This window comes from Neovison vison, chromosome 10 (assembly GCF_020171115.1).
Source record: "Neovison vison isolate M4711 chromosome 10, ASM_NN_V1, whole genome shotgun sequence".
Lineage (NCBI taxonomy): Eukaryota > Metazoa > Chordata > Mammalia > Carnivora > Mustelidae > Neogale > Neogale vison.
Genome location: NC_058100.1, coordinates 56,155,880 through 56,179,424, shown reverse-complemented (window position 1 = coordinate 56,179,424; position 23,545 = coordinate 56,155,880). Strand labels below are relative to the sequence as shown.

The 23,545-nt window shown below is 44.2% G+C and overlaps 1 protein-coding gene across 2 annotated transcripts in view; it reads right to left on the bottom strand.

Moving 5' to 3' along the window:
- ASTN1 (astrotactin 1) overlaps positions 1 to 23,545 on the bottom strand; it is a 315,493-nt gene that overhangs the window by 76,563 nt on the left and 215,385 nt on the right. For both annotated transcript variants that reach the window (XM_044267351.1, XM_044267352.1), the window contains exons 12-14: positions 15,691 to 15,857; positions 12,758 to 12,952; positions 5,961 to 6,088 (exon numbers count right to left, since the gene is read on the bottom strand). In XM_044267351.1, the coding sequence (XP_044123286.1) occupies positions 5,961 to 6,088; positions 12,758 to 12,952; positions 15,691 to 15,857 (490 nt within the window). The remainder of the gene's footprint in view (positions 1 to 5,960; positions 6,089 to 12,757; positions 12,953 to 15,690; positions 15,858 to 23,545) is intronic.

Sequence of the window (23,545 nt, the reverse complement as noted above, 5' to 3'; positions counted from 1 at the left end):
TTAAGTTTTAATTACTCTGAAGCTGATAATGCTGATTTCTTCCTCACCAAGGAGGGACAGGGTCGGTGTGACTCAGTCATTAAGGGGCAGCATTAAGGTTCCCCTGTAGGGCCTGCCATCTGTGTGCCTGACATTACGACAGACACTTTATTTGTGGTCCCCCTTTTACCAGTGGGAAAACCGAGAAGCCAAGGTACTTGTCCAGAGTCATTTTCAACAAGTACATCCTTGTAGCTGCTTTGACATGCTATAATGGGCTGTTCCTGCTTGAGTACCACAGAGAAAGAGTGGAGTCCTATTTGAATTCTAGTCATTCCTTTAAATATAAAATGCTACAGAAACAAAATAATTAGACCACAAGGAATAAAAAAAAAAATTACCTTGCTAAGCTTAGAAAACCAATTTTAGCTTCATTTCTAGGCCTAACATTTGCTGTGTATAAGTTATAGGAATAAATATATATGTGTATGCATGTGTGTAAATGCATATTATGTATATATGTAAATAGATTGGCAATGTGTATAGAAACTTTAGATATATACTATGTATAAATATTATGTATATAATGTGTATAAATATAATGGCGATAATATGTACTATAATATGTACTGCATTATCCTGTCACTGTGACGCATGCCTCCTTCAGGCTAAACCAACTAATTTAATACATAAACTGGATGAAGAGAGGGCGGGGTTAATTAGCTGCTTGTCTACTCTGATCAAATTAGCTGAGTAACTGCCAAATTTCCATTTTGGTGTGAATCATACAGGAATAATTATCGGAAAGGCAAAAAGCAAAAAGGTCAGAAGGGGTACTTAGCAAACGGATTGCTTAAATTTCATCTCGGGCAATCAAGGGTAAATTACTTGAAACTAAAAGAAAGTTTTCAGTACTTTTTTTCTTCCAAATGTTCTTCTATCGGAGAATTAAGCATTGTGACAACAGTCATCCTACTACATACTCTGGCTTTTCACCCTTGGGTTAATTTTAAAAGCACATAAATGAAATGCGAACTTTACAGGATTAACACATACCTGGAAGGCACATTTCGTTAGAGCATAAATGCGCATGTTTTTAGAGCTCTTCTACGCAATGTGCCTTCTCCAGTTATGTCCCCACACCAGCTTGCAGTTATTTCAAAAAGTCTATTACTAATTAAAAAAAAATAGCAAGCCCAATCAATGAAGATATTTCAGGATATTGGAAAACATTCCCTTTAATGGAGTTGTTTCCTAGTGGGAAAAGAAACAGGCAAGAAACCAGGAGGTGGGAGTTCTAACACGGGCGATGTTGCTGGAGGGGCAGTTTTTCCTGCTAGACCTGGGCTGATTTCCTCTCTAGCTACCTGCTTTTGGGTTGCTTATGTCTTCAGCTATCAAGCAAGAAAGAGGCTTAGTGAAGGTACCCTCTTGCTTCCTTTTCGATTCTCTAATTCAGACCAGCTCTGTGATTTTGAGCTAGGTAATTCCTATGTTCCCATTTTCCTACCTGAAAAGTGGTGATACTGGTCATCTTACCTGCGTCACAGGTAGTTGCCAGAACCCGGCAAAGTTCTGGGCCTAAAAGGAGGCTGAGTAAAAATAAAGCCTCATAGATATGCATGGCATCTGTAATCATCATCTTCCTCGTCACCCCTAATTGTGTACACTGGCCACTTCTTCCCAGATGCTTTTGTTATGAATTCCTAGGCTTGAGTTCAGAGCAACAGAGTGAAGAAAAAAATTAAGAAAGCAGGGATGCCAGGCGATAGGAAGGGATTACAGTGTCCAATTTTCACCCACAACGAGCCAAACAGAGCTCTGTTGCTTAGCTGCTGAACAACAATCCTACTGAGCACATCTCGGCTCTGCCAGTCCGGGAGACAGGTGCAGAACTATCAATGCTTGGGGGCTGTGGTTCTGTGCCTGCATATGGATAATTTGTCCATTAGTTAAAAAGAAAGGGATATCTTAAAGTACATATTTTCTAGCTCGGTCACAGGACTCTTTCTTAATGTGCCCTTGGCATGTAGTCAGGTCTAGTTTTTTATTTTATTTTATTACCATTTGGGAATATGTCTCTCAATGTTTCAATGTCTCTTTTTTCGAACAATATATCTCTACGTTTTCTCAGGAAAGAACATGCTTTCCCCTACCTATGCTCGAAAAAAAGGAACGACTGACTAGACTTCTGCACAGGGAAGGAAGGAAGTAGAAAGGAAGGGAAGGGAAGAGGGAAGATTGGTTTCTCCTGTTATTTTATTGGAAATGTCATGGAAATGTATTATGCCCAAGAGTTCTAAAAGTCTGCTTCTTTCAGATGAACCTGAAGAAGTTCCAGAGACATCACAGCTCTAACTCTTCCCACAGACTTAGCAATTATGGCATCCACTGGCCCATGAATGTGTCCAGCATCCTCCTCTCCCTCCTTGGTCTGCCTCCAGATTCTTCTCTTTCTCAACTGAAAGACTCAAAATACAAACAGGCAATAGCCAGACCATATATAAAAATAGAACTCTGACCCATAACCTGTCACAAAAAGCTCAGGGAACCAACCTCCTGTCTATAGGAACCAGCCCAAACAGCTCATCTGCTGTGTATAAATCAGACTTGCAGAAGTCAGAGCGCGATATCTAACAACCAGTCCAGGAAGCCAAACAAGATGCTCTGTAAAAATCGGCCAAACGTGACTAGGACTTGACCGATAACTGACAGATTTCCTAATTTTTGTTCTTGCTTCCAACTTGGGTCCAACCTAAGAAAGGCAAATAGGCACCCCTTAACGTCTACCTAGAATGCCACATTCCTCCGTAGTTAGTAGGTCCACCTACATCTCAACAGCCTCCAATCAGGGCGCACCTAAAGCCCTTCCTTGTTCCCTCTAAAGCTCTCCTACTCCTCTGCCTGCCCTTCGGTCTCAGCCAAAATGCCAGCGATGGTGGCCGATTCCTTTGCTAGAGCCAGCTCTGAAGAAGTAGCCTTCACCTGCTGTAATCTGGTTGCTCTTGTCACACCAAAAAGTGTGGTGAAGCTCAGAGTTCTTAACTCTTACTTTGATGCAGAGGGAAGCACCCAGAAAAATAAAGCACATCAGTATTTTCCTGAATGTTCTTCAAACCCATAATTCTGGAAGATGGAAATAGTTATTATGTGTAAAAGGATTCTCTGGTTAAACAGGCTTGGGAATTGCTGGATCAAGTGAAGTAGAAGGTATTTCTTCACTATACGGCTGCTTGGGACCTGCTTCTCTAGGCTAAGGTGTTGCAGATTGCTGAGAGGTAGATACTATAGTCTTTGCCAATGTGTTTAAAGAAAGAACCTTTTTATGAGTAGAGCATTGGTTTTTCATGAAAAATACCACTGGGCTTGTAAATGCTGAGGCTGAAGATTCTGAAGATCACTTTAGCTCTAAAATCTTCTAAGCTTGTAGGTTTATGGGGATTATGACCTATAATGACACCTAGTGCAACATACGATATTCTCTCTGTGATTCTCAGGAAAGATACAATTAAAATGTTAATATGGGAGAAATTTGGTCAACCATCTCTCTAATTCTTCTAGTCATGCTGGGCTTAAAAAAAAACAAACAGCACTGAACATTTGGACATCAAATGTTAGACTTGTCTCTCTCAAGGTCATGAAAAATGGAAGTGATCCATCTGACCTCCTTCTGCTCCTTTAACCTTCAAGATGCCAGATTAGGAGAGGTCAAAGGGGACTAGGGAGAAAGAAACTTCTGTTATGGATGAGGACCCAGTTTGGATTTGTTCCTTATTTCCAAAGATGTAGATTCAAATGTGGTCTTCTGATGTCTCTTGGATCTAGCCACGTCCTCCTCCAAAAAAGCCTCAGGTAGCAGCCAGAACTGTATGCCCTCCCAACCTAGCAGCTGAAGTCAATAAAATCTCCTCACCTCCACAGTAATTCTTTTTTTTTTTTTTAAGATTTTATTTATTTATTTGACAGGCAGAGATCACAAGTAGGCAGAGAAGCAGGCAGAAGGAGAGATGGGACAGGGGAATGGGTTTCCTGCTAAGCAGAGAGCCCGATGTGGGGTTCGATCCCAGAACCCTGGGATCATGACCTGAGCTGAAAGCAGAGGCTTTAACCCACTGAGCCACCCAGGTGCCCCTCCCTCCACAGTAAATTTTTACGTGCGAGGTCTTGGTGGATCTCGAGACAGAAGACACCTGTCTCTCATGTGGAGCCTGTCCTATTTGCATGTGTCACCTCACACTTCCCTTTATATGCATTTTACTCACACACAGGGAGTATTTCTCAGCAAATGATGTGGAACCGAGAAAACCAGATTCTCTTAATACTAGAGATGGGAGCTGTAGACATATGTCCAAAGGCTGCGTTTTAATTTTTTCCGTGTAGGGTATGTGTCTGTGTGAGTGTGTCATCTCTCAGACAGCAACTGATTTTGATGACATTTATTTCTGGTCCAGAATATATTTAAATTGCTTTCTATCTTACTCCCTCTGTTTCTATAGTAAAAACACTAATTGGTCGTTTGAATGTTCCTGTTCTTTTTCTTCCTTGATATACTTATTTATTTAACAAATGTGCATCTCATTCTGCATCAGGAACTAGTCTAAGAACTTTACAAATAATAATTTATTTATTATTTATATCCATCCTATAAGGAAGACAGTTTTATATTCATTTTCACAGGTAAAAACACTGAGACACAGTGAAGGTAGGCAACTTGTCCGAGATCACGTAGCCAGTGAAGAGTAGAGCCCAGCTGTCAGCTTCCAGAGTCTATGTGATTTGCTACACAATATTCCCTCAGACAAACCTACCTCTAATCTGGTTCTGGTCTGAAATAAAGCTTTAAACATAACTTGATATCTTGAAAAGGCTTGCCTCAGCACATTCCATTCTTCAGAAAAGTAAAGAAAAAGGACAGAAAGGTAAAGGATAAGGAAGATATAGAATGAGGGGGGCGCCCAGGTGGCTCAGTGGGTTAACCCTCTGCCTTCGGCTCAGGTCATGATCTCAGGGTCCCGGGATCGAGCCCAACATGGGGCTCTCTGCTCAGCAGGGTGCATGCTTCCCCTCCTCTCTCTGCCTACTTGTGATCCCTCTCTCTCTTTGTGTCAAATACATAAATAAAATATTAAAAAAAAAAGATATAGAATGAGGAAGAGAAAAGTAATGGAGAAATGAGCAAACCAGCAGTGAAATTGAGCTCATGTCCAACTTCCTAGCAAGTGATGCTGAGTTCCTGGTTGGTTGCCCCTTATGGGCCCACTGGACCCTCTGAAGTGCCTTCTTTAGTCCAGGAGGTGTTGGGGGGTGGTGGTGTGAGTGTTCTTCAGAGGCCCAGAAAGGAGGAACAACCGTTAAGGTTCCTGCCTCTTCCAATCAACACGTACCTTAGTTCCATAATGAGCCCAGGAGAAGAATGTCACTGAGCTCAAACAGCACGGAGGAACACTATCTCCAACTTGTGACGAGAGCCATAAATCCCCAAGAAACTGCATTGTCTAAGGTCGCACAACTAGAAAACAGCAGAGCCGTGACTCAAAGGAAGGGTCATTTGACAACAAGGCTCTGTCATTTTCTCCTCCCTCACATTGGTCTATAAGTACCTGCCAGGGAACCCAGTGGCCCCAGTGACAGATATCTAGATGATGGTAGCCATCCACTTCCTCTCTGACACTCTTCCCCCTACTCCCCTCAGACCTCTGAACTTGTACCCCTCTATTATGCCATCTCTTTTCAAAGGATCCCAATAAGACTAGGAGGGAAAGGTATTATTAGACCATTTTGCAGATGATTATACAATAATTTTTGTAATTTGATTGACAAATAATCCTACTAGAGTGTTTTAGAATTGAGCTTTTATTGTGTATTAAGGAAATCACTAGCTTCAAAATGAAAACAAGAGAGGTCAAGAGTTTTGATTTGATGAAACTGGTGGGAACTCCATGGTTTTTGCCAGTTGAGTAAAGGACAGGAGATACACTCACCAGTCAGGAACTCGGGGTCAGGGGTGGGCTCTGAGATTTCCTCCAGGCACTGATTCTCCAGGGGGACAGTGGCCACCACAAGACCATCTGGCAGTTGCTGGTCTAAACCTCGAGCAAAGTTGTTTTGTCTGGAAACAGAAGCAGATTTTCATTTCAGGGTGTTAAGTTGAACCCCACTCCTTGGTGGGCAAATCTACACCTCAACCAACAATAAAAAATTCTACCTGGACCAAAGTTTCCCCTCCCACTGAACCCCACTTGATGGACATGTCTGCAATAGGACAGGGTGTGAGAGGTAGGGTGAGGGCTAGGACAAACGAGAAAGAAACCAGCTGAAAAAGTCTGCTCATAAGATTGAGAACATTCTTCCCTCCCACCCATCCCAGGCCCTATTCCCTGACCCCCACTCCACAAGACTAGGCAGATGCAGTCTCATTTCTAGACTACAGAAAAAATTCCTGCTGCCATAAGATTAGTTATGACAACTTGTCACCAGCAAACAAAATCCTGGCCTTAAAGTGGAAATATTAGTAAAGTCTACTGTCTATAACAGAAACAACAACAGATGTTAAGAACAGGTTTGGAGGGGAGGAGCAAGATGGGGAGGAGCAGGACACCTAAATATCATCAGGTCCCAGGAGTTCGGCTAGATAGTTATCAAACCATTCCGAACACCTACATACTCAACAGGAGATCAAAGAGAAGAAAAGCAGCAATTCTAGGAACAAAAAAAACCGACCACTTTCTGAAAGGTAGGACGTGTGGAGAAGTGAATCCAAGGAAGTACATGGGAAGGTAGACCATGGGGGAAGGGGCAGCTCCCAGCAAGCAGTAGAGCAGTGGAAGACAAAACTGGAATGTTTAGAAGTCAGATCCACTGAGGAATGTTGCTCCAGAGGCTAAGCGGGGGATGGAGCCCTCCCAGGGACAGTGTGGTCTCAGGACCCTCAGGGTCAAAGAAAGACCAGGGGTGTCTGAGTGTGGCAGAGCTCTCAGGGATCAGAGCGGGGAAACCGGTAGCAGGGATAGAGCCGAGGATGGGGCTCTCAGCTAAGGGTTACCTTAAGCCATAATCCAAGGGACAGTCGGGCCACTGTTCTTTGAGGAGGGACCCCACAAGTGGCAGACCCAGGAAAACCCCCCTCAGTCCTCCTACAGGAGGAGTGATATGGGAGCAATGCTGGAATCTATGAGGTTTGGATACTCCCAACAGGGCTGTGTGCCAGAGATAGAAATGCTCAGTCACAGGGCCGGTGAGCTCGGAGCGTGGCCAGAGGCCAGGGAGAGGGGAGGGACTGAACTCTCCAAGGGCTCAGTAAGGAGTGGGGCCCCTGAGCTCTCTGCTCCTCTGGGCTGGAGACTGGGAGGCCACCATCTTCATTCCCAGCCTCCAGAGCTCTATGGAAAGCATTCAGGGAATAAAAGCTCCTGAGAGTGAACCCAAACAGATTACTCAGCCTGCCACCCAGCAAGAGCGGTGTAGTCCCGCCTCGGGCAAAAACATCTGAGAATCACTGCAACAGGCCCCTTCCCCAGAAGATCAGCAAGAACAACCAGCCAAGACCAAGTTCACTGATCAATGAAAACTACAAAACTTAAGAGCTATGGAATACAGCACATAGAATTCATGGCTTTTTTCTCATGATTCTTTAGTCTTTCAAAGTTAAATTTTTTTAATTTAATTTTTTTCTTATTATTTTAAAAATTTTTCCTCTTTCCTATTTTAATGTTTTTTAACTACTTTATCTTATCAATACCTCTATAAAATCCTTTATAAATACCTGTATATTTATAAATAAATGTAAAATATCTTTATAAAATTTATAAAAATCTTTTTAAATGTACATTGTTATAGTCATATTCTGTCCCTTCATTGTATTTAAATTTATTTTTGGTACATATATAGGCTTTCCTTTGTTTAAAATTTTGGGATACAGTTTCTTCTAACAGATCAAAATAAAGCCTAAATCTAGTGCATTTTAGACCCAAAGACACCTCCAGATTTAAAGTGATGGGGTGAAAACAATTTACCATGCTAATGGACATCAAAAGAAAACTGGGATGGCAATCCTTATATCAGACAAATTAGATTTTAAGCCGAAGATTGTAATAAGAGATGAGGAAGGACACTATATCATACTTAAAGGGTCTGTCCAACAAGAAGATCTAACAATTTTAAATATCTATGTCCCTAACATGGGAGGAGCCAATTATATAAAACAATTAATAACAAAATCAAAGAAACACATCAACAATAAAGCAATAAATCAATAACAGTGGGGGACTTTAACACCCTCCTCACTGAAATGGACAGATCATCCAAGCAAAAGATCAACAAGGAAATAAAGGCCTTAAATGACACACTGGACCAGATGAACATCACAGATATATTCAGAACATCCCATCCCAAAGCAACAGAATACACATTCTTCTCTAGTACACATGGAACATTCTCCAGAAGAGATCACATCCTGGGTCACAAGTCAGGTTTCAACCAGTACCAAAAGATTGGAATCATTCCCTGCATATTTTCAGACCACAATGCTTTGGAACTAGAACTCAATCACAAGAGGAAAGTTGTAAGGAACTCAAATACATGGAGGCCAAACAGCATCCTACTAAAGAATGAATGGGTCAACCAGGAAATTAAAGAGGGATTGAAAAAATTCATGGAAACAAATGATAATGAAAATACAAATGTTGAAAATCTTTGGAACACAGCAAAGGCAGTCCTGAGAGGGAAGTATAGAGCAATACAAGCCTTTCTCAAGAAACAAGAAAGATCTCAAGTATACAACCTAACCTTAACATCTAAAGGAGCTGGAAAAAGAACAGCAAAGAAAGCCTAAGCCTAGCAAAAGAAGAGAATTCATAAAGAACGGAGCAGAAATCAATGAAATAGAAACCAAAAGAACAAGAGAACAAATCAACGAAACTGAGTTCCTTGAAAGACTAAATAAGACTGATAAACCCCTGGCCAGACTTATCAAAAAGAAGAGAAAGGACCCAAATGAAGAAAATCATGAATGAAAGAGGAGAGGTCACAACCAACACCAAAGAAATACAATTATAAGAACATATTAGGAGCAACTATACGCCAGCAAATTTGACAATCTGGAAGAAATGGATGCATTCCTAGAGACGTATAAACTACAATAAGGGAACCAGAAAGAAATAGAAGACCTGAACTGACCCATAACCAGTAAGGAGATTGCAGCAGTCATAAAAAATCTCCCAACAAACAAAAGCCCAGTGCTAGACAGCTTCCTAGGGAATTCCACCAAATATTTAAAGAAGAATTCATACCTATTCTCCTGAAACTGGTCCAAAAAATAAAAGTGGAAGGAAAACTTCCAAAGTCATTTTATGAGGCCAGCATGACCTTGATCCCAAAATCAAAGACCCCATCATAAAGGAGAATTACAGACCAATATCCTTGATGAACACAGATGCAAAAATTCTCACCAAAAAGCTAGCCAATAGGATCCAAGAGTACATTAAAAGGATTATTCACCACAACCAAATGGGATTTATTCCTGGGCTGAAAGCTTGGTTTATCATCCCAAAATCAATCAATGTGATACAATACATTAATAAAAGAAAGAACAAGAACCATATGATACTCTCAGTAGATACTGAAAAAGCATTTGACAAACTATAGCATCCTTTCTTGATCAAAACTCTTCACAGGGTAGGGATAGAAGGTACATACCTCAATATCATAAAAATCATCTATGAAAAACCCACAGTGAATATCACTCTCAATGGGGAAAACCTGAGAGTTTTCCCCAAAGTCAGGAACACAGCAGGGATGTCCATTATCACCACAGCTATTCAACATAGTACTAGACGTCCTAGCCTCAGCAATCAGACAACAAAAAGAAATTAAAAGCATCTGAATCAGCAAAGAAGAAGTCAAACTCTCATTCCTTGCAGATGATATGATACTTTACATGGAAAACCCAAAAGACTCCATTCCAAAACTGCTAGTACTCACATAGTAATTCAATAAAGTGTCAGGATATAAAATCAATGCACACAAAATCAATTGCATTTCTATACACCAATAGCAAGACAGAAGAAAGACAAATTAAGGAGTTGACAAAATTGCACCCAAAACCATAAGATACCTAGGAATAAGCCTAACCAAAAAGGCAAAAAGTCTGTACTCGGAAAACTATAAAGTACTCATGAGCGAAATTGAGAAAGACATGAAGAAATGGAAAACTATTCCATGCTCATGGATTGGAAGAACAAATATTGTGAAAATGTCCATGCTACCTAAAGCAATCTACACATTTAAAACAATCCCTATCAAAATACCATTCATTTTTTTTCAAAGAAATGGAACAAATAATCCTAAAATTTATATGGAACCAGAAAAGACCCCAAATACCAGAGGAATGTTCAAAAAGAAAACCAAAGTTGACAGCATCACAATTCCAGACTTCAAGCTCTATTACAAAGCTGTCATCCTCTAGACAGTATGGTACTGGCACAAAAACAGACACATAGATCAATGGAACAGAATAGAGAGCTCAGAAATGGACCTTCAACTCTATGGTCAACTATTCTTCAACAAAGCAGCAAAGAATGTCCAAAGGAAAAAAGACAGTCTTTTCAACAAATGGTGTTGGGAAAATTGGACAGCCACATGGAGAAGAATGAAACTGGACCATTTTCTTACACTACACCCAAAAATAGACTCAAAATGGATGAAAGACCTCAACATGAGGCATGAATCCATCAAAATCCTTGAGGACAACACAGGCAGCAACCTCTTTGACCTCAGCCGCAGCAACTTCTTTCTAGAAACTTTGCCAAAGGCAAGGTAAGCAAGGGCAAAAAATGAACCACGGGGACTTCATCAAGATCTAAAGCTTTTTTTGTACAGGAAATGAAAGAGGTAACAAAACCAAAAGACAACTGACAGAATGGGAAAAGACATTTGCAAATGACATATTAGATGAAGGGCTAGTATCCAAAACTAAAAAGAGCTTATCAAACCCAACACCCAGAGAACAAATAATCCAGTCAAGAAATGGAAGAAGACATGAACAGACATTTCTGCAAAGAAAACATCCAAATGGCCAAAAGACACATGACAGAATGTCTAAAATTAACAAGTCAGGAAACGACAGATGTTGGCAAGGATGCAGAGAAATGGGAACCCTCCTATGCTGTTGGTGGGAATACAAGCTGATCCAGCCACTCTGGAAAACAGCATGAAGGTTCCTCAAAAAGTTAAAAATAGAATTCTGCTATGACCCAGCAATCGCACTACTGGGTATTCACCCTGAAGATACAAAATGTAGTGATCCAAAGGATACATGCACCTGAATGTTCATAGCAACAATGTCCACAATAGCCAAACTATGGAAAGAACCTAGAAATCCATCAACAGATGAATGGATAAAGAAGATGTAGTAAATATATACAATAGAATACTATGCAGCCATCAAAAAATGAAATCTTGCCACTTACAACAATGTGGATGGAACTAGAGGATATTATGCTGAGTGAAATAAGTCAATCAGAGAAAGACAATTATCACATGATCTTTTTGATATGAGAGTTTGAGAGGTAAGGCAGGATGTCATGGACACAGGGAGGGAAAAATGAAACAAGATGGGATCAGGAAGGAGACAAACCACAAGAGTCTCTTAATCTCAGGAAACAAATGGACGGTTGCTGGGGGGGGGCAGGAATAGTGTCGCTGGGTTATGGACATTGGGGAGGGTATGTGCTATGGTGAGTGCCATGAATTGTGTAAGACTGATGAATCACAGACCTGTACCCCTGGGGCAAATAATACATTATACGTTAAAAAAATATATATATAGGAACAGGTTTGAGTAGTTAATATGGGTTTACTCATAGGAGTCCAGGCCTAGGTTGCTATCAATTGCTGGCCTGTATTATGACATCTCTTCCTCCTCCTTTTCCTCTCTGTCCTCATCATTATCTCCTGGAAAGCATGAGTTCTGAGGAAGATGTACTCTAATAGCCTAAGAGGGAATAGGAACAGGGGTCAAATGGAGAATTTCCAAGAAATACTCTGAGTCAATGGCTCTGAACATTTTGTTCTCAGGATCCCTTTGTAGTTTTAAAAATAAATGAACCTCCAAGTAGCTATTGTTTGTATGGATTCTATCTGTCCATATTTACCATATTAGAAATTCAATGAGAAATTTTAGAAATACATATTAGTCCATCTAAAAATGTCAATAATCACCCTATTAAATCTGAACTTATTATGAAAAATGATAAGAATGTTTTTAGATTTTTTTGCAATTTTTTAAACTATCTGACTTACTAAAAGATAGCTGGATTCTCACCTCTGCATGCAACTTATTGCAAGATATTGTTTGAGTTGATGTGAATGACGAAAACCGAGCCTCTCTGTGGTTGGAAAAGGCCAGACCTTAAAAATCCTCCGAAAGGATCTCAGGGATGCCCAGGATCCACGGGACATACGTGAGGGCTGCTATTCTAGACTGACTCACACCCTGATTTTTCCACTCGGGGCAAAACAGAATCTCTCTCGTGGATTCCATGGAAAATCTTGCAGTCCCCACCTGGGCAAGAGAGAAATTTATTGAACATTCTGCTGTTCACCCAGAGGAAGCATGGTTCCTGGGTTCCGGAAAGAGAAGAAGCCCATGGGAGAGAACACAACCCGTCCTTTTAGGATCCTGTTCACCTTGCTCCAAGTTGCAAAGCTGACTTTAAAGCTCATCAGGGAAGAAGGTCCATCAGTTGCCCTGAGTAACCAGTTCCACAGACACAAAATTCACCTGAATGTTCCTTTCAGCACTTGTCCTGCAGCCACTTCCTTGGAATGGTTGTTGTAACCAAAGAACATCTCCCCAAAGAGGGTCTGGTTCATGGGAACCTCCCTGCTTTCTCCACAGTCTCCTCCCTCCGGGCAGGTCTCCGTGATGAGTTGGCAAGAGCGACCATCCACACCGAGCTTGTAATCCTCAATGCACCTAACACGGTAGGAAACTCAAGATAAAAAGTTGTTCCATCAATGAGCTATGCAGTCAACTCAACCCAGAAGATTGGGAAGAAACACCTCTGGTAGAGTGTTGGGTATAAAGATTGTAAGTATCCCAGTTTGATTTTGCCCCCTTTAGAACTCAGCTTCTTAAGCCTGCAAACTGAGTCCCCTTCCATTATGTGACCGTACAGAGCCTCTCATCTTTCCTCTGCAGGTAAGTGCTTTGAAGCCTTGAGGGCTTCCTCCTCTAAGTGGCTCCTCTCCTAGATAAGTCAGGGTAAGAGTCACTGGAGGTAAGCTTCTAAGTGAGTTACCACATTAAAATCTGAGATATCCTAGAACCTTTCTCCAGGATCATCTATGCATTTGTTTGGAGGGTAATTAGGCATTAAGAGGAATGACACTGTGCTTAAGAAATTAATAACCTTCTAATCCTGTCCTATGACAAGTGAACTAAGAAATTAGAAAGATTGATCATCTTCTGCGTTCTGTTTGAGTATATCCAAGAACAAGATCATCCCATTTTAACTCCCCCTCCATTCAGAATAGCCTTCCTGAACTAAACAGACACAAGGGCACACTGTGTGAACACCTCCTTGGCGTCCCTCCCCATTATGCATGTACAGTTACTCTAATGGAAGAGCAATGCTGATGTTGGTAAACATGGCTCAATGACCCGTAAGTCATTAATTGGACCTTATCTGTAGTTATATTGAGAAAAATAATTTGTTAGTTCAAGAACTACTTTGAGAAACCTGTCATTTAAAAAGCATATTAATTTCATGTGGGTCTCTCCTTAAACTATACCAGTTTAGAATTTATAGATACTTGTGACATTAAAACACATCGTTTATTACTATCCACGGTAATTGTTGTAACAAGATAAAGACCTCTCTTCTATAAGAAGGAACAAATAAATAATCATAGTGTAAAGTGGTGAGAAGCAGTGATGTTGCCCTTTACTGGGGGACCTCAGGTCAGCTGATGAAACTTGCTGAGTTTCAGTTTCCACATCTGTAAAAGGTGGGGGGGGGGCTGCTTTGCAGAGTTGTTGAGAAGCTCCCGTGAGACAATGAACTTAGGGAACTCACAGCGTCCCCCGCAAACAGCAAATACTCATCGAATCCTATTGTCATTACCAGCAGAGGGACAAATGAGGTCCATGTTCCCGAAACTTCAACTATTTGTATTCCCCATTTACCACTTACATATTTGTGTTAACAGGTGTGACTAAAACTCTTGAATTATAAGTGCAAGTGATTTAGGCTTTACATAAAAATGGGAGGGAACTCTTTTGGCAGGCTATCTACAGTGGCGTGGAGGGTGCTAAATTCCCACTCATACTGAATTCCAACTGAAATAAGAAAGAAAGTCCAGTGAGGAACCTACCTAATTTGTGCAGACCACAGATGTCATGTGAGACCCACAAAGGACTCTGTGACACCAGCCTCAGTCTGGAAGGAGATAGTGAAGTGGCTCCTTCCCAGATCCAAACTTACTGTTTCTGGAAAGAACTGTGAAACTGAGCGTCCTGACCGCACCCCCCTTCCACACTGCCCCACACCCATCTTCTTGCTGTTCCTACATGTGTCCCACTGTAAACTCCTTTGAGGGCAGAGGACAGGCTCGTATCCTGCTGTCTCTCCTGTATCTAACACCCAACTAGATTCTCTGCACAGACCAGGTGCTCAGATGTATGTTAAATAAAGAATTTAGGAATTTATCTCTATTAATTGAAGTGAGTCAACCATGGTAACATCACAGAGATGCTCATATTTAGATCAAGCTTTCATTAATGGACTGGGATCTTATAAGAAACTGAAGGTAAAAACTGCCAACTGAAAAGAAATAAAATACCATGAGATACAGTAAAATAGCATCACCCCTCCACTCAATTTTCTTGTCATGATTATTGGGTAGGCACTGGATTTTAGCGACAGAGCTAAAGTAGCGGAACTGTATTATTATAAACATGGATTTTCATTGCAAGCCTCTTAGAGTAGGATATCCTTGAGGGCGAGAACTGCACGTCATTGATCTGTGCTGCCCAGGGGCTGAAATGGTGTAGAGCATAAAGTATGTGCCTTCCCTGATAGGCAGGAAGACAGAAGAGGGGGAACGGAGGCACGGAAGGAGTGGGAGAGAGCAGAAGGAAAGGGGAGGGAAGGACAGACAAGCAAACTATGAGAGTATAAAGATGGGCCAAACTGCTATTTACTTTGTAAATATAACATGAAATGGTCTTTAAATAGAATTCCAGTCAGAGGTATAAATTTAAATTTTGAGGGACTCACAGATTTTTTTTTTTTTAAAAACCAGAAGTGCCTGAATTCTAATCCCAATCTTTCCCCCTTCCCTTCCTTAATAATTGATTAGTTTTTATACAATCCTTCTGCGAGTCTTTGGACCACGCAATCCTGTCACAAGACAGGATTTTTGTCACAAGACAAAATAATATAGTTCCACAGAACAGTCTGGGAAGTTCTGGTGTATGCAGGCAATGACTGTGGTCAGGTTCCTCCCCCACAGGGAGGGGGCTAGCCTTTCCCTGTAGGTCCTCCCAACTCTGATTTTAAAAGTGGGGCTCTTCCAGCCCCGCAGGATCTTTCCTCAGAGCCTCAGGGTTGGCCTAGGGGGACTGGTTCTTTTAGATTTCCTCTTGTGGTTTTAACACTGAATGTTCAGCATCCCAGAAAGCTGGTTGGCCTCATGGGCAGCTCAACTCACCCACAGAACATGAGGATGTTGTACAAGGTGGGGTCATCCGGGAAGGGCGCCATCTGCTGGAGACACAGCTGCTCACAGCCGCCATTGAAGCCATCTGAGCAGTCCACCCCAATGTGGCGGTCATAGCAGCCAGAGCTGTCCTTCATGGGGCTCAGTCCGGACGGGCACTGGCACAATCAAAAAGCATCCACGCAGGGAGGTGAATCAAGGGACTGGGTTCTCGGGGAACCGTAACCACTGACGCCTATTTTTAGCACTCAGCCTTGAAACCATTAATATTGACAACTAATGCACAAATTTCCCAGTATGCTGGACTCCCTTGAAAAGTGACCTTTTTGACATCTCGCTTCTCTCGGGGCACAGAGCACATGCATTTGCATTAAAGCCACTGCCTCCAAACAGGCTGGAAGGGAAAGTCACAGCAAGACAGAGGGAGGTGTGCTGGCTTCCCAATTGGGTGGAGGTGGTGGCCAGAATTGAGCAGCAAGAACAGAGACTTCTCTGGAGTAGAGGGAGGGAGTGTTGCTGTTTGCACTTAATATTAATAGGACTTTTCTTTTAATCTCAAACACGCTGCCAACAGTGGTACTAGACAGCCAACAGGGTTCGGGAATGGACAGAGCCAGGGCTTCCAGCTGGAAGGAGGAAGACTTCCTCTATGACCTGAGGTGGGGGTTTGCCTGCTCTCCTGGTAGAAGTGGCCATACTCATGACCTCCCCGCCTCGAGGACGCCCCACGGAAGACGCAAGATAAAGGCATCTGCTACATGAGCACCCATGGGTGCTGTGTTTGGGTTTGGGTTTATCCCAGTGTCCTGGACACTCTTATTGTGAAAGGATTTGTTTCTCTGCATTGCTATGTCCTCAGTAAACTACCCAGGAGTGCCAGCAAAGAAGATGATCCAGGAAGAGATGTCAGCCAGAATCCAGGGAAGACAAAGGGACTTGTCTACAAGGGGAAACCACTCCTACAGCCCCCATCCTGCCCTGCGTCGAACTCATCCATCCTACTCCTTCAGCCTTTGCAACATCCCCTACGGTACGGGGTATGCTCAGCCCCAAGTGATGTAAAGCAACAGCGGCCCCAGAAAACATAACTTTGTGGGAGTCCCCTGCTGATCACGACAGGACCACCCCCAAAACCTGGCAGGCTGGCTGTGTCCATGAACGGGCTGGCCCGTCACTAGCTTACATCACCATCATCCTCTCACATGAGAGCCACTGTTCACTGAGCACTTAGTAGGAGCTGGGTATCACGCGGGCAGCACCCTGTATTAGCCTCATTGAATAACTGTGGGAACCACTAACACTGCCAATTACTGCGCGAATTCACTGCACGGGAGTCCCACCAAGTCAGTCATAGAATATTCTTTGCCTTCTTGATTCTTCTGTCTGGTCAGTGGATCCTTACATCTGTGCTAGCGCGGGTCCTTCTTCACAGGCTGTAAGAGGGCTAGTGACTTGCCCGGCGTCAAGCAGCTAGTATAGGGCAGAGCTGGGGGTCTGTCTAGGTCTGACCTGCTTTTAATGACTATGCTCTATCCACACACTGCCAGCTAATTAACACTCCCCCTACCCAAACCAAAACCAAACCGAAAACAACATTCATGACTTGGTGGAACTGGGCGTCCCTTCCCCCTCTACTTCCCCCCTCTCCTCCTCCCCCAACTCCATTCCCCTCCTCTCCTCCTCCCCCCACTCCCACAGCCTGGCTGTTTCTTCCAGCTGCCAAGCGTCTTGGCTCCAGTAGCCTGGAGCTGCCACAGGTGTGCCCCAGAAAAGCCACCTCCCCTCCCCCCAAGATCACAGCAGGATATGCACTGCTTGATGACACTAATTCTGCAATTTCCCAAACAAATGGCCCCTCTGTGGGCCCGCCAGCCTCCCAGGCTGCTCTGTCCCCTTCCTCTGCAGGAAGCCAGCTGGAAGGCTGGAAGGTGAGGGCTTATAAAGGCGCTTCCAAGGGCTGCCCCCTGCGGTGCAAACCCAGATGTTCCAGATGATGGTAAACAAGCAAATGAGGCGGCGGAGGCTGGGCCCCCACGTTTTGTGACCGCCCCCACCCATCCACTTCCTTGGCCATCCAGCTGGTCGGCCAGATGTGCTACCAGAAGGGAGCTGGCTTCACCACTGTGCGGCTGCCCAGGCACGGATGTGGAAGTTTGATTGGAATTAAATGGGCTGCCCTGGTTGCCACGAGTTGTTTTTCTTTCTTTCCTTCTATAAAGCTTGAGAAAAGCCATCAAAGTAGAGACGACGCCAGTCCTCCCACCTCACGTGGTTTCAACCCTGGCCTTGGCGAGCGTCCCAGCCGGCACGCCCATCTTCCTAGCCACCTGCTTTTTTCCCACAATGCTCCATCAAACATGACTTCTGACAAAGACTTCACCAAATAAAACCCAGGCGGGCTTTGTTCCAGAATTCCAAAGCTTGGCGTAGCAGCCTCTTGCCTGGCTCTGATGTGTAGATGCCCACTGCTATGCCAAATTGGACCACCTGGCATTTATACTCTCTTAAGAGATCTGGGAAGAAAAGGGTTAGCGGCCTTGCCCAAGACACTTTATTGACTGATTGGTTGATTGATTGGTTGATTGATTGGGTAGTTGTTCTTACAAGCAAAGCTAGAATAATTATAACCACTGTCAGGAACAAAGCCCTTCTATGTGTGGGATAATCTATGTGTGTTATTGTCCCTGGCAAAGATACAGATGGACTTTTTTCACCTTATTTTACAGAGGAATAAACTTAGATTAAGTAAGAACTGGTTTAAGGTCACAGAGGTGGGAAATAGCAGAATCTGATTTTAGACCTAGATCTCTTGGACCCCCAAACTCCTGTCTGTCCCTCCTCCTCTGCTTTGCTGCTTCTCAAGTGTGAGGAAACGTGGATTCACTGGAATCCTTAAAGAAATAAGAGTCCATTCAACACGCCAACAGGTGAAGCAATCCTGTAGACTGGTTGATTGTTTTGAGCAGCTCCAAGTACATTCTGGGCTCAATTATGGATTTGTAGGTTAGCCTAATCTCAATTTCTCTTTCTTTCTTTCTGTGTCTCTCTCACTCCCCCATGTCTCTCTCTCTCTCTCCCTCTCTCTCTCTCTCTCTTTCTCTCTCTCTCTCACACACGCACACACACACACACACACACACAATATTAGGAGTGCATATATTTTTAAGGCAAAAAACACTCTAAATGTCCAGAGCGATGACCCTGAAGACAAGATCCTTAATCACTAAAAAAGACATAATTATCTTCACTGCACTATAACTTACTTGGTCTGCAGTTCAGAGAAAAATATTTTTGAAAGATTTCCAGGAAAAAGAAGGCTGAAACCGAAAAACAGTTTTCTTCTCAACCCTGGTTCAACTAGTACACCCATTCTCCAAGAGGTCTGATCACTCAAGCTTCCCACAGTGTAGGTTTGTTTTTGTTTTCGCCTACATGTTCCTTGTACTGTTGTGTTCACATTCTGGCCTCCTCAAAACCTGAATCTAAATACAAAGAAAACCACAGGCTCCAAACCATGCTTTCTTCTTAGAAGTATTTGCAGCCAGAGACCAGTTGTCAGGAGAGAAATCCTATCTCCAGGAGGAGCTGGCATTTTCTCTTTGCAAATGTTGGCCATTCTCATCTCCTGGCTTGTGGATAATCTCTTTACTTGTTCCTTAAAAGAGAACGGTTTGCTCAAGATTGAGCCCCAAGGTCATACATTAACCCCTCTTCGAATAGGTTACATTTCACAGTCCCAGAGCCTTTATAAACTACAGGCTTAAAAAGAACACTCCATTTATGGCAACAACCCTCCCCCATCAGGAAGGTCTAATAAATGAGCTCATATTTTACTGACCCCTAAAATACACAAGGTTAATCATCTTTCATGAGATGCTCATGGCTTCTTGACTTATTACTGGGCTAAGGCATCATTGGCTAATGAGATTAAAATTATTTCCCCCCATTCAACTCCTTTTCTTCACTGTCTCGCCCCTCTTTTGCTACCAATGATTTTGGGTTGATTGATTACTTGGGAGTCTAGTCAAATCTCACTAAGCCTGAGACACACACCCTTCTGTTCCAGATTACGAGGTAGACGCCCTATTGGCAGATGAATATGAGTAATGGACAATGAGCATGTTTGGGGTTCCTGGAAGAAGCCCAGGACACCTTCCTGCAGCTGAGCCAGACTTGCCTCACCAGGATGATTCGTTAAGACAGTCAACCACAACACTTACATAAAACAAGCTCCCTTTCACTACATGGTGATCTCCCTGCTACAAATGATGACTTCCCCGACTTTCTGATGGGCTCTGACACACAAGCTTCGCAAGGGGAAAGTTTGATGAAATTAAATTTATGTTTCAGCTTCCTGCCCCCATTTCTCTGAACGCCTCTGAGGCATATGCTTCTGCTTACCGTCCTACAGAGAGAAAGAGATACGGTCTTCTCTAACAGTCTCTGCACATATGCGCTCCAGTAGAGGTGAAATGACACATTTCATGGGAAACCATTGTGGACAGCATGTGGACAGAAGGGCAGCAGGGTCACTGGGTAATTCAAAGCTCATTAGAGTGTAATGCTCTGGCAGGAAAGGTCACGTGTTCATTACATGAGAAAGCGGGACAGCCGACCTCTTGCCTTCCAAGGCCACGGTCTGCTCACCTAAGCGCACACGGAGAGCACACAAAGCAGAGGCAACTTTTGGCCACTTTCAGGATGAGTGTGAAGACAAGGAAGGAGCAACAGAGCATGGGCTTTCCATTATTTGATAGCATTGGAAATAACTTTTGAACTTTCTAAGTTTTAACTTAAACCTCAATAGGTATAGGCTTGATGAGAAGGAGGTTCAAGCTGGGAGTGGGGACTAGCATCCTGCCTACCAAGTCTGTTCCAACCCCACTGCCATCTCCCACTTGTGGTCCCCAAGGATGTCAGCAATATGACCTTGGGAACCCATGAACATGTCACCTTACATGACAGAAGGGGCTTGGCTTGAGATGGGGAGATTATCCTGGATTTTCCAGGGGGACCCAACATCATCACAAGAGTCCTTAAAAGTGGATGAGGGGAGTAGAAGATCAGAGAGCATACACCACAGAAGAATGGCCAGAAAAATGCAATGGAGCTGGCTTTAAAGATGCGCGAAGGGGACCATGAGCCAAAACCTGAGGGCAGACTCTAGAAGCTAGAAAAGACAAGGCAATGAATTCTTCCCTGGAGACTCCAGAAAGGAATAATGCCCCCTACCCCCACCTCTACCCCAACACGTGATTTTAGCCCAGTGAGACCCGTGTTGGAGTCTCACCCACAGAGCTGTAAGGTAACACATGAGCATTGTCCGAAGCCATGAAAAACCCATGGTCATTTGTTACAGCAGCAACAGGACACTAACACGGTAACTCTGCAGGACCGTAGGGAACTTCACAGAACGCAGAACTCCTGCTTTTGCCCTCTCCAGGGAGCGCCTCCTACTCCCATTCTGGCACAGTAAGGACAATGGGTAGAAGCAAGACCCAAGTTAGCAGCAGTGGGCGGCTGACCTCTGCCCTGCAACCCCCCCCCCCCACCAAATTTTCAACAATCCCTGCTCTGAGAAAGTGGTCTGCTTTGGGACAGAGCGACGGTGGCTTCTACAGGTCTGTGCCTTTCACGGGCATTTGTTTCCTGTCCTCAGAGACAACATAAACAATAGGGCAATTAACTGGGTAGCAATTAACCCTGTGGGAGTCCATGCATAACCGAGAAACGTGTCCTGCCTTCCTAGAAAGAATGAAGATTGAGCAGCCAGGGCTCGCCACCTGTCTGGCTGGCGTCCAATCCAGAAAACACACGGTGCTTCCTCTTGTCCCACACCTCTGCTGCTTTCCCAGGTTCCTTAAAGGCCAGGGGGTTCTGAGTTCTCATTTCTTTCTCCTTTCATGAAAATACACCTTTCCTGAGAAGGCTTTCAGTTCAGCACCCAGAGAACTAACTGAAGATCAGGGTTTCCACCGTAGCCCAATTCTCCCAGACACCAGTTTGGTGCCAGGTCCTTGGCTGTCCCTGGTCCACCTCCAGATGACCCGGGACTGCTGCTGTGCTAATGCAGCAGGGCTCTGGGACTGTCCTGTCCCACTCAGCTCAGCGTGAGGTCCCCGATCTGCTTCTCAAGATGACCCCAAGGGTCAGGACGTAGCACATCAGCTCTCCACTATCAGTCCTCCTGTCTCAGGAATCACAGGCTTTATGGTCAAGGAGAAACAATCAGCTGAATGGTTCCCTCCTTCCTCCAGCCGCCACTGTGGACCAGTGACCTCACAGTGTTATGCTAACCCCAAGCACCGGTCTAGTTGGGTGACGTTCTGCAGCGGCTCCGATTCTAAAACACAGCGGCCTTATTGCAAATGCATATTCATCGGAACTATTCCTGCTCGCTCTGTCTCACAGATTACAGTGTTAAAAGTACAAAAATATGCCAGCAAGGCGACATGCCAAGGAAAAGGGGCTAGGATCACCGACAGAAGGCACTTGACAGGCTACCCTCCGGGGCTTGGGAACGGGGCAAGGAGGTGTGAGGAGACAGAGAGCCTATGAAGGCGTGAGCACGTTCAAATTCATCCAGGACCGGCCGGGATGCGGGGGCGGGATCCGCGCATGTGCACGCGCAGTGTTTCAGTACTCGGAATGACCCGAGAGAGTAGCGAGGAATCAAAGGTTGAAATCTGAATGAAGAAATGCAGGATGAACAGGAGGGGTAAAATGTGTCTCAGCTGGAGGCTCCATTAGCCAGTGAAATTGTCTCCTGAGGGACGCGGTGGGGAAGCTACTTGTTTAAGACATCTGAAAGTGGACGGGCCAAGGGAGGGGAGCGCTGTGGGTCCTCACCTTACCTCCTGGCTGCTTCTGGAAGACAGAACCTACAGAATGTTTTTCTTTGTCCTTTCCTGATGGTCCTCTGTTCTGCTTTCCCTTCCTTTGATGGACCAGCCAGGTCTCCGCCTACCTGCCCCTCCGCACTCTGCCTATTCTTTCCTTCACTTTCCTTCCTTCCTCAGATAAATCAAGCTCCTGTCGGCAGCTGCCGGATCTGTGAATGTCTGGGGAGGCTGAGAGAGTCCTCCCCGCCCCAGAGCCCAGGCACTCATCCATCTCTGATGGAGCACAGCTCCAGGGACGGAGCAGGTGCTCAGAGACTGGGAAGGGGGTGTGTGAAAGACGAACTGACCCAGCCTCCTCACAGCTTGCCCTGCTCGGGGTCCCCGTACCAGAGCACAGCTGTCACACCGGGAAACGGGAGGAGGCTCATGGCCCTTCCCCAGAAACACTGCAGAACCATGCGTCTCAATGAACCACCTTGATGTCTGGGTTTGCTGCCTTCCTTCTTTGTCCTCGCCTCTCTGTGAGGATTGCATCATTCTGCCCTTAAAAGAAGGGAGGGCTGGTGACAGACCACGGTGTTGAGGGACACAAAACTTGCCAACAGAAAGGCACGGGCAGCTGATGACGTCATCTGCTCCTGCCTCCCTTAACCTGAGGGGTTTGGTCACTCCTCATGCATGGTGCAGGAGTGACCTTAGCATCCTCTCAACTAATTGGCCGCCCTAGGTCCTAGCATCACATAGCTTACACATAGCCAAAGTTCCCATAGCTGATCACAAAGTAGAAAACCACCTTCGGCAAGTCGGAGTTCATGGACAGCGTCTCAAAGGAGACATATTCTTATTTTTCTCCTCCGTTCCTGGCGTACCTTCCTTCTTCCGTCATTTTGGCCTTAGGTAGGTTTCTCCCCAAATCTCCTACTACAGTGACTCGACCCAAAGGTAGAATTCCCTGTTGCAGGCAATACAGTCGAATTCCTATCAGAGTCCGTGTCATACTACTC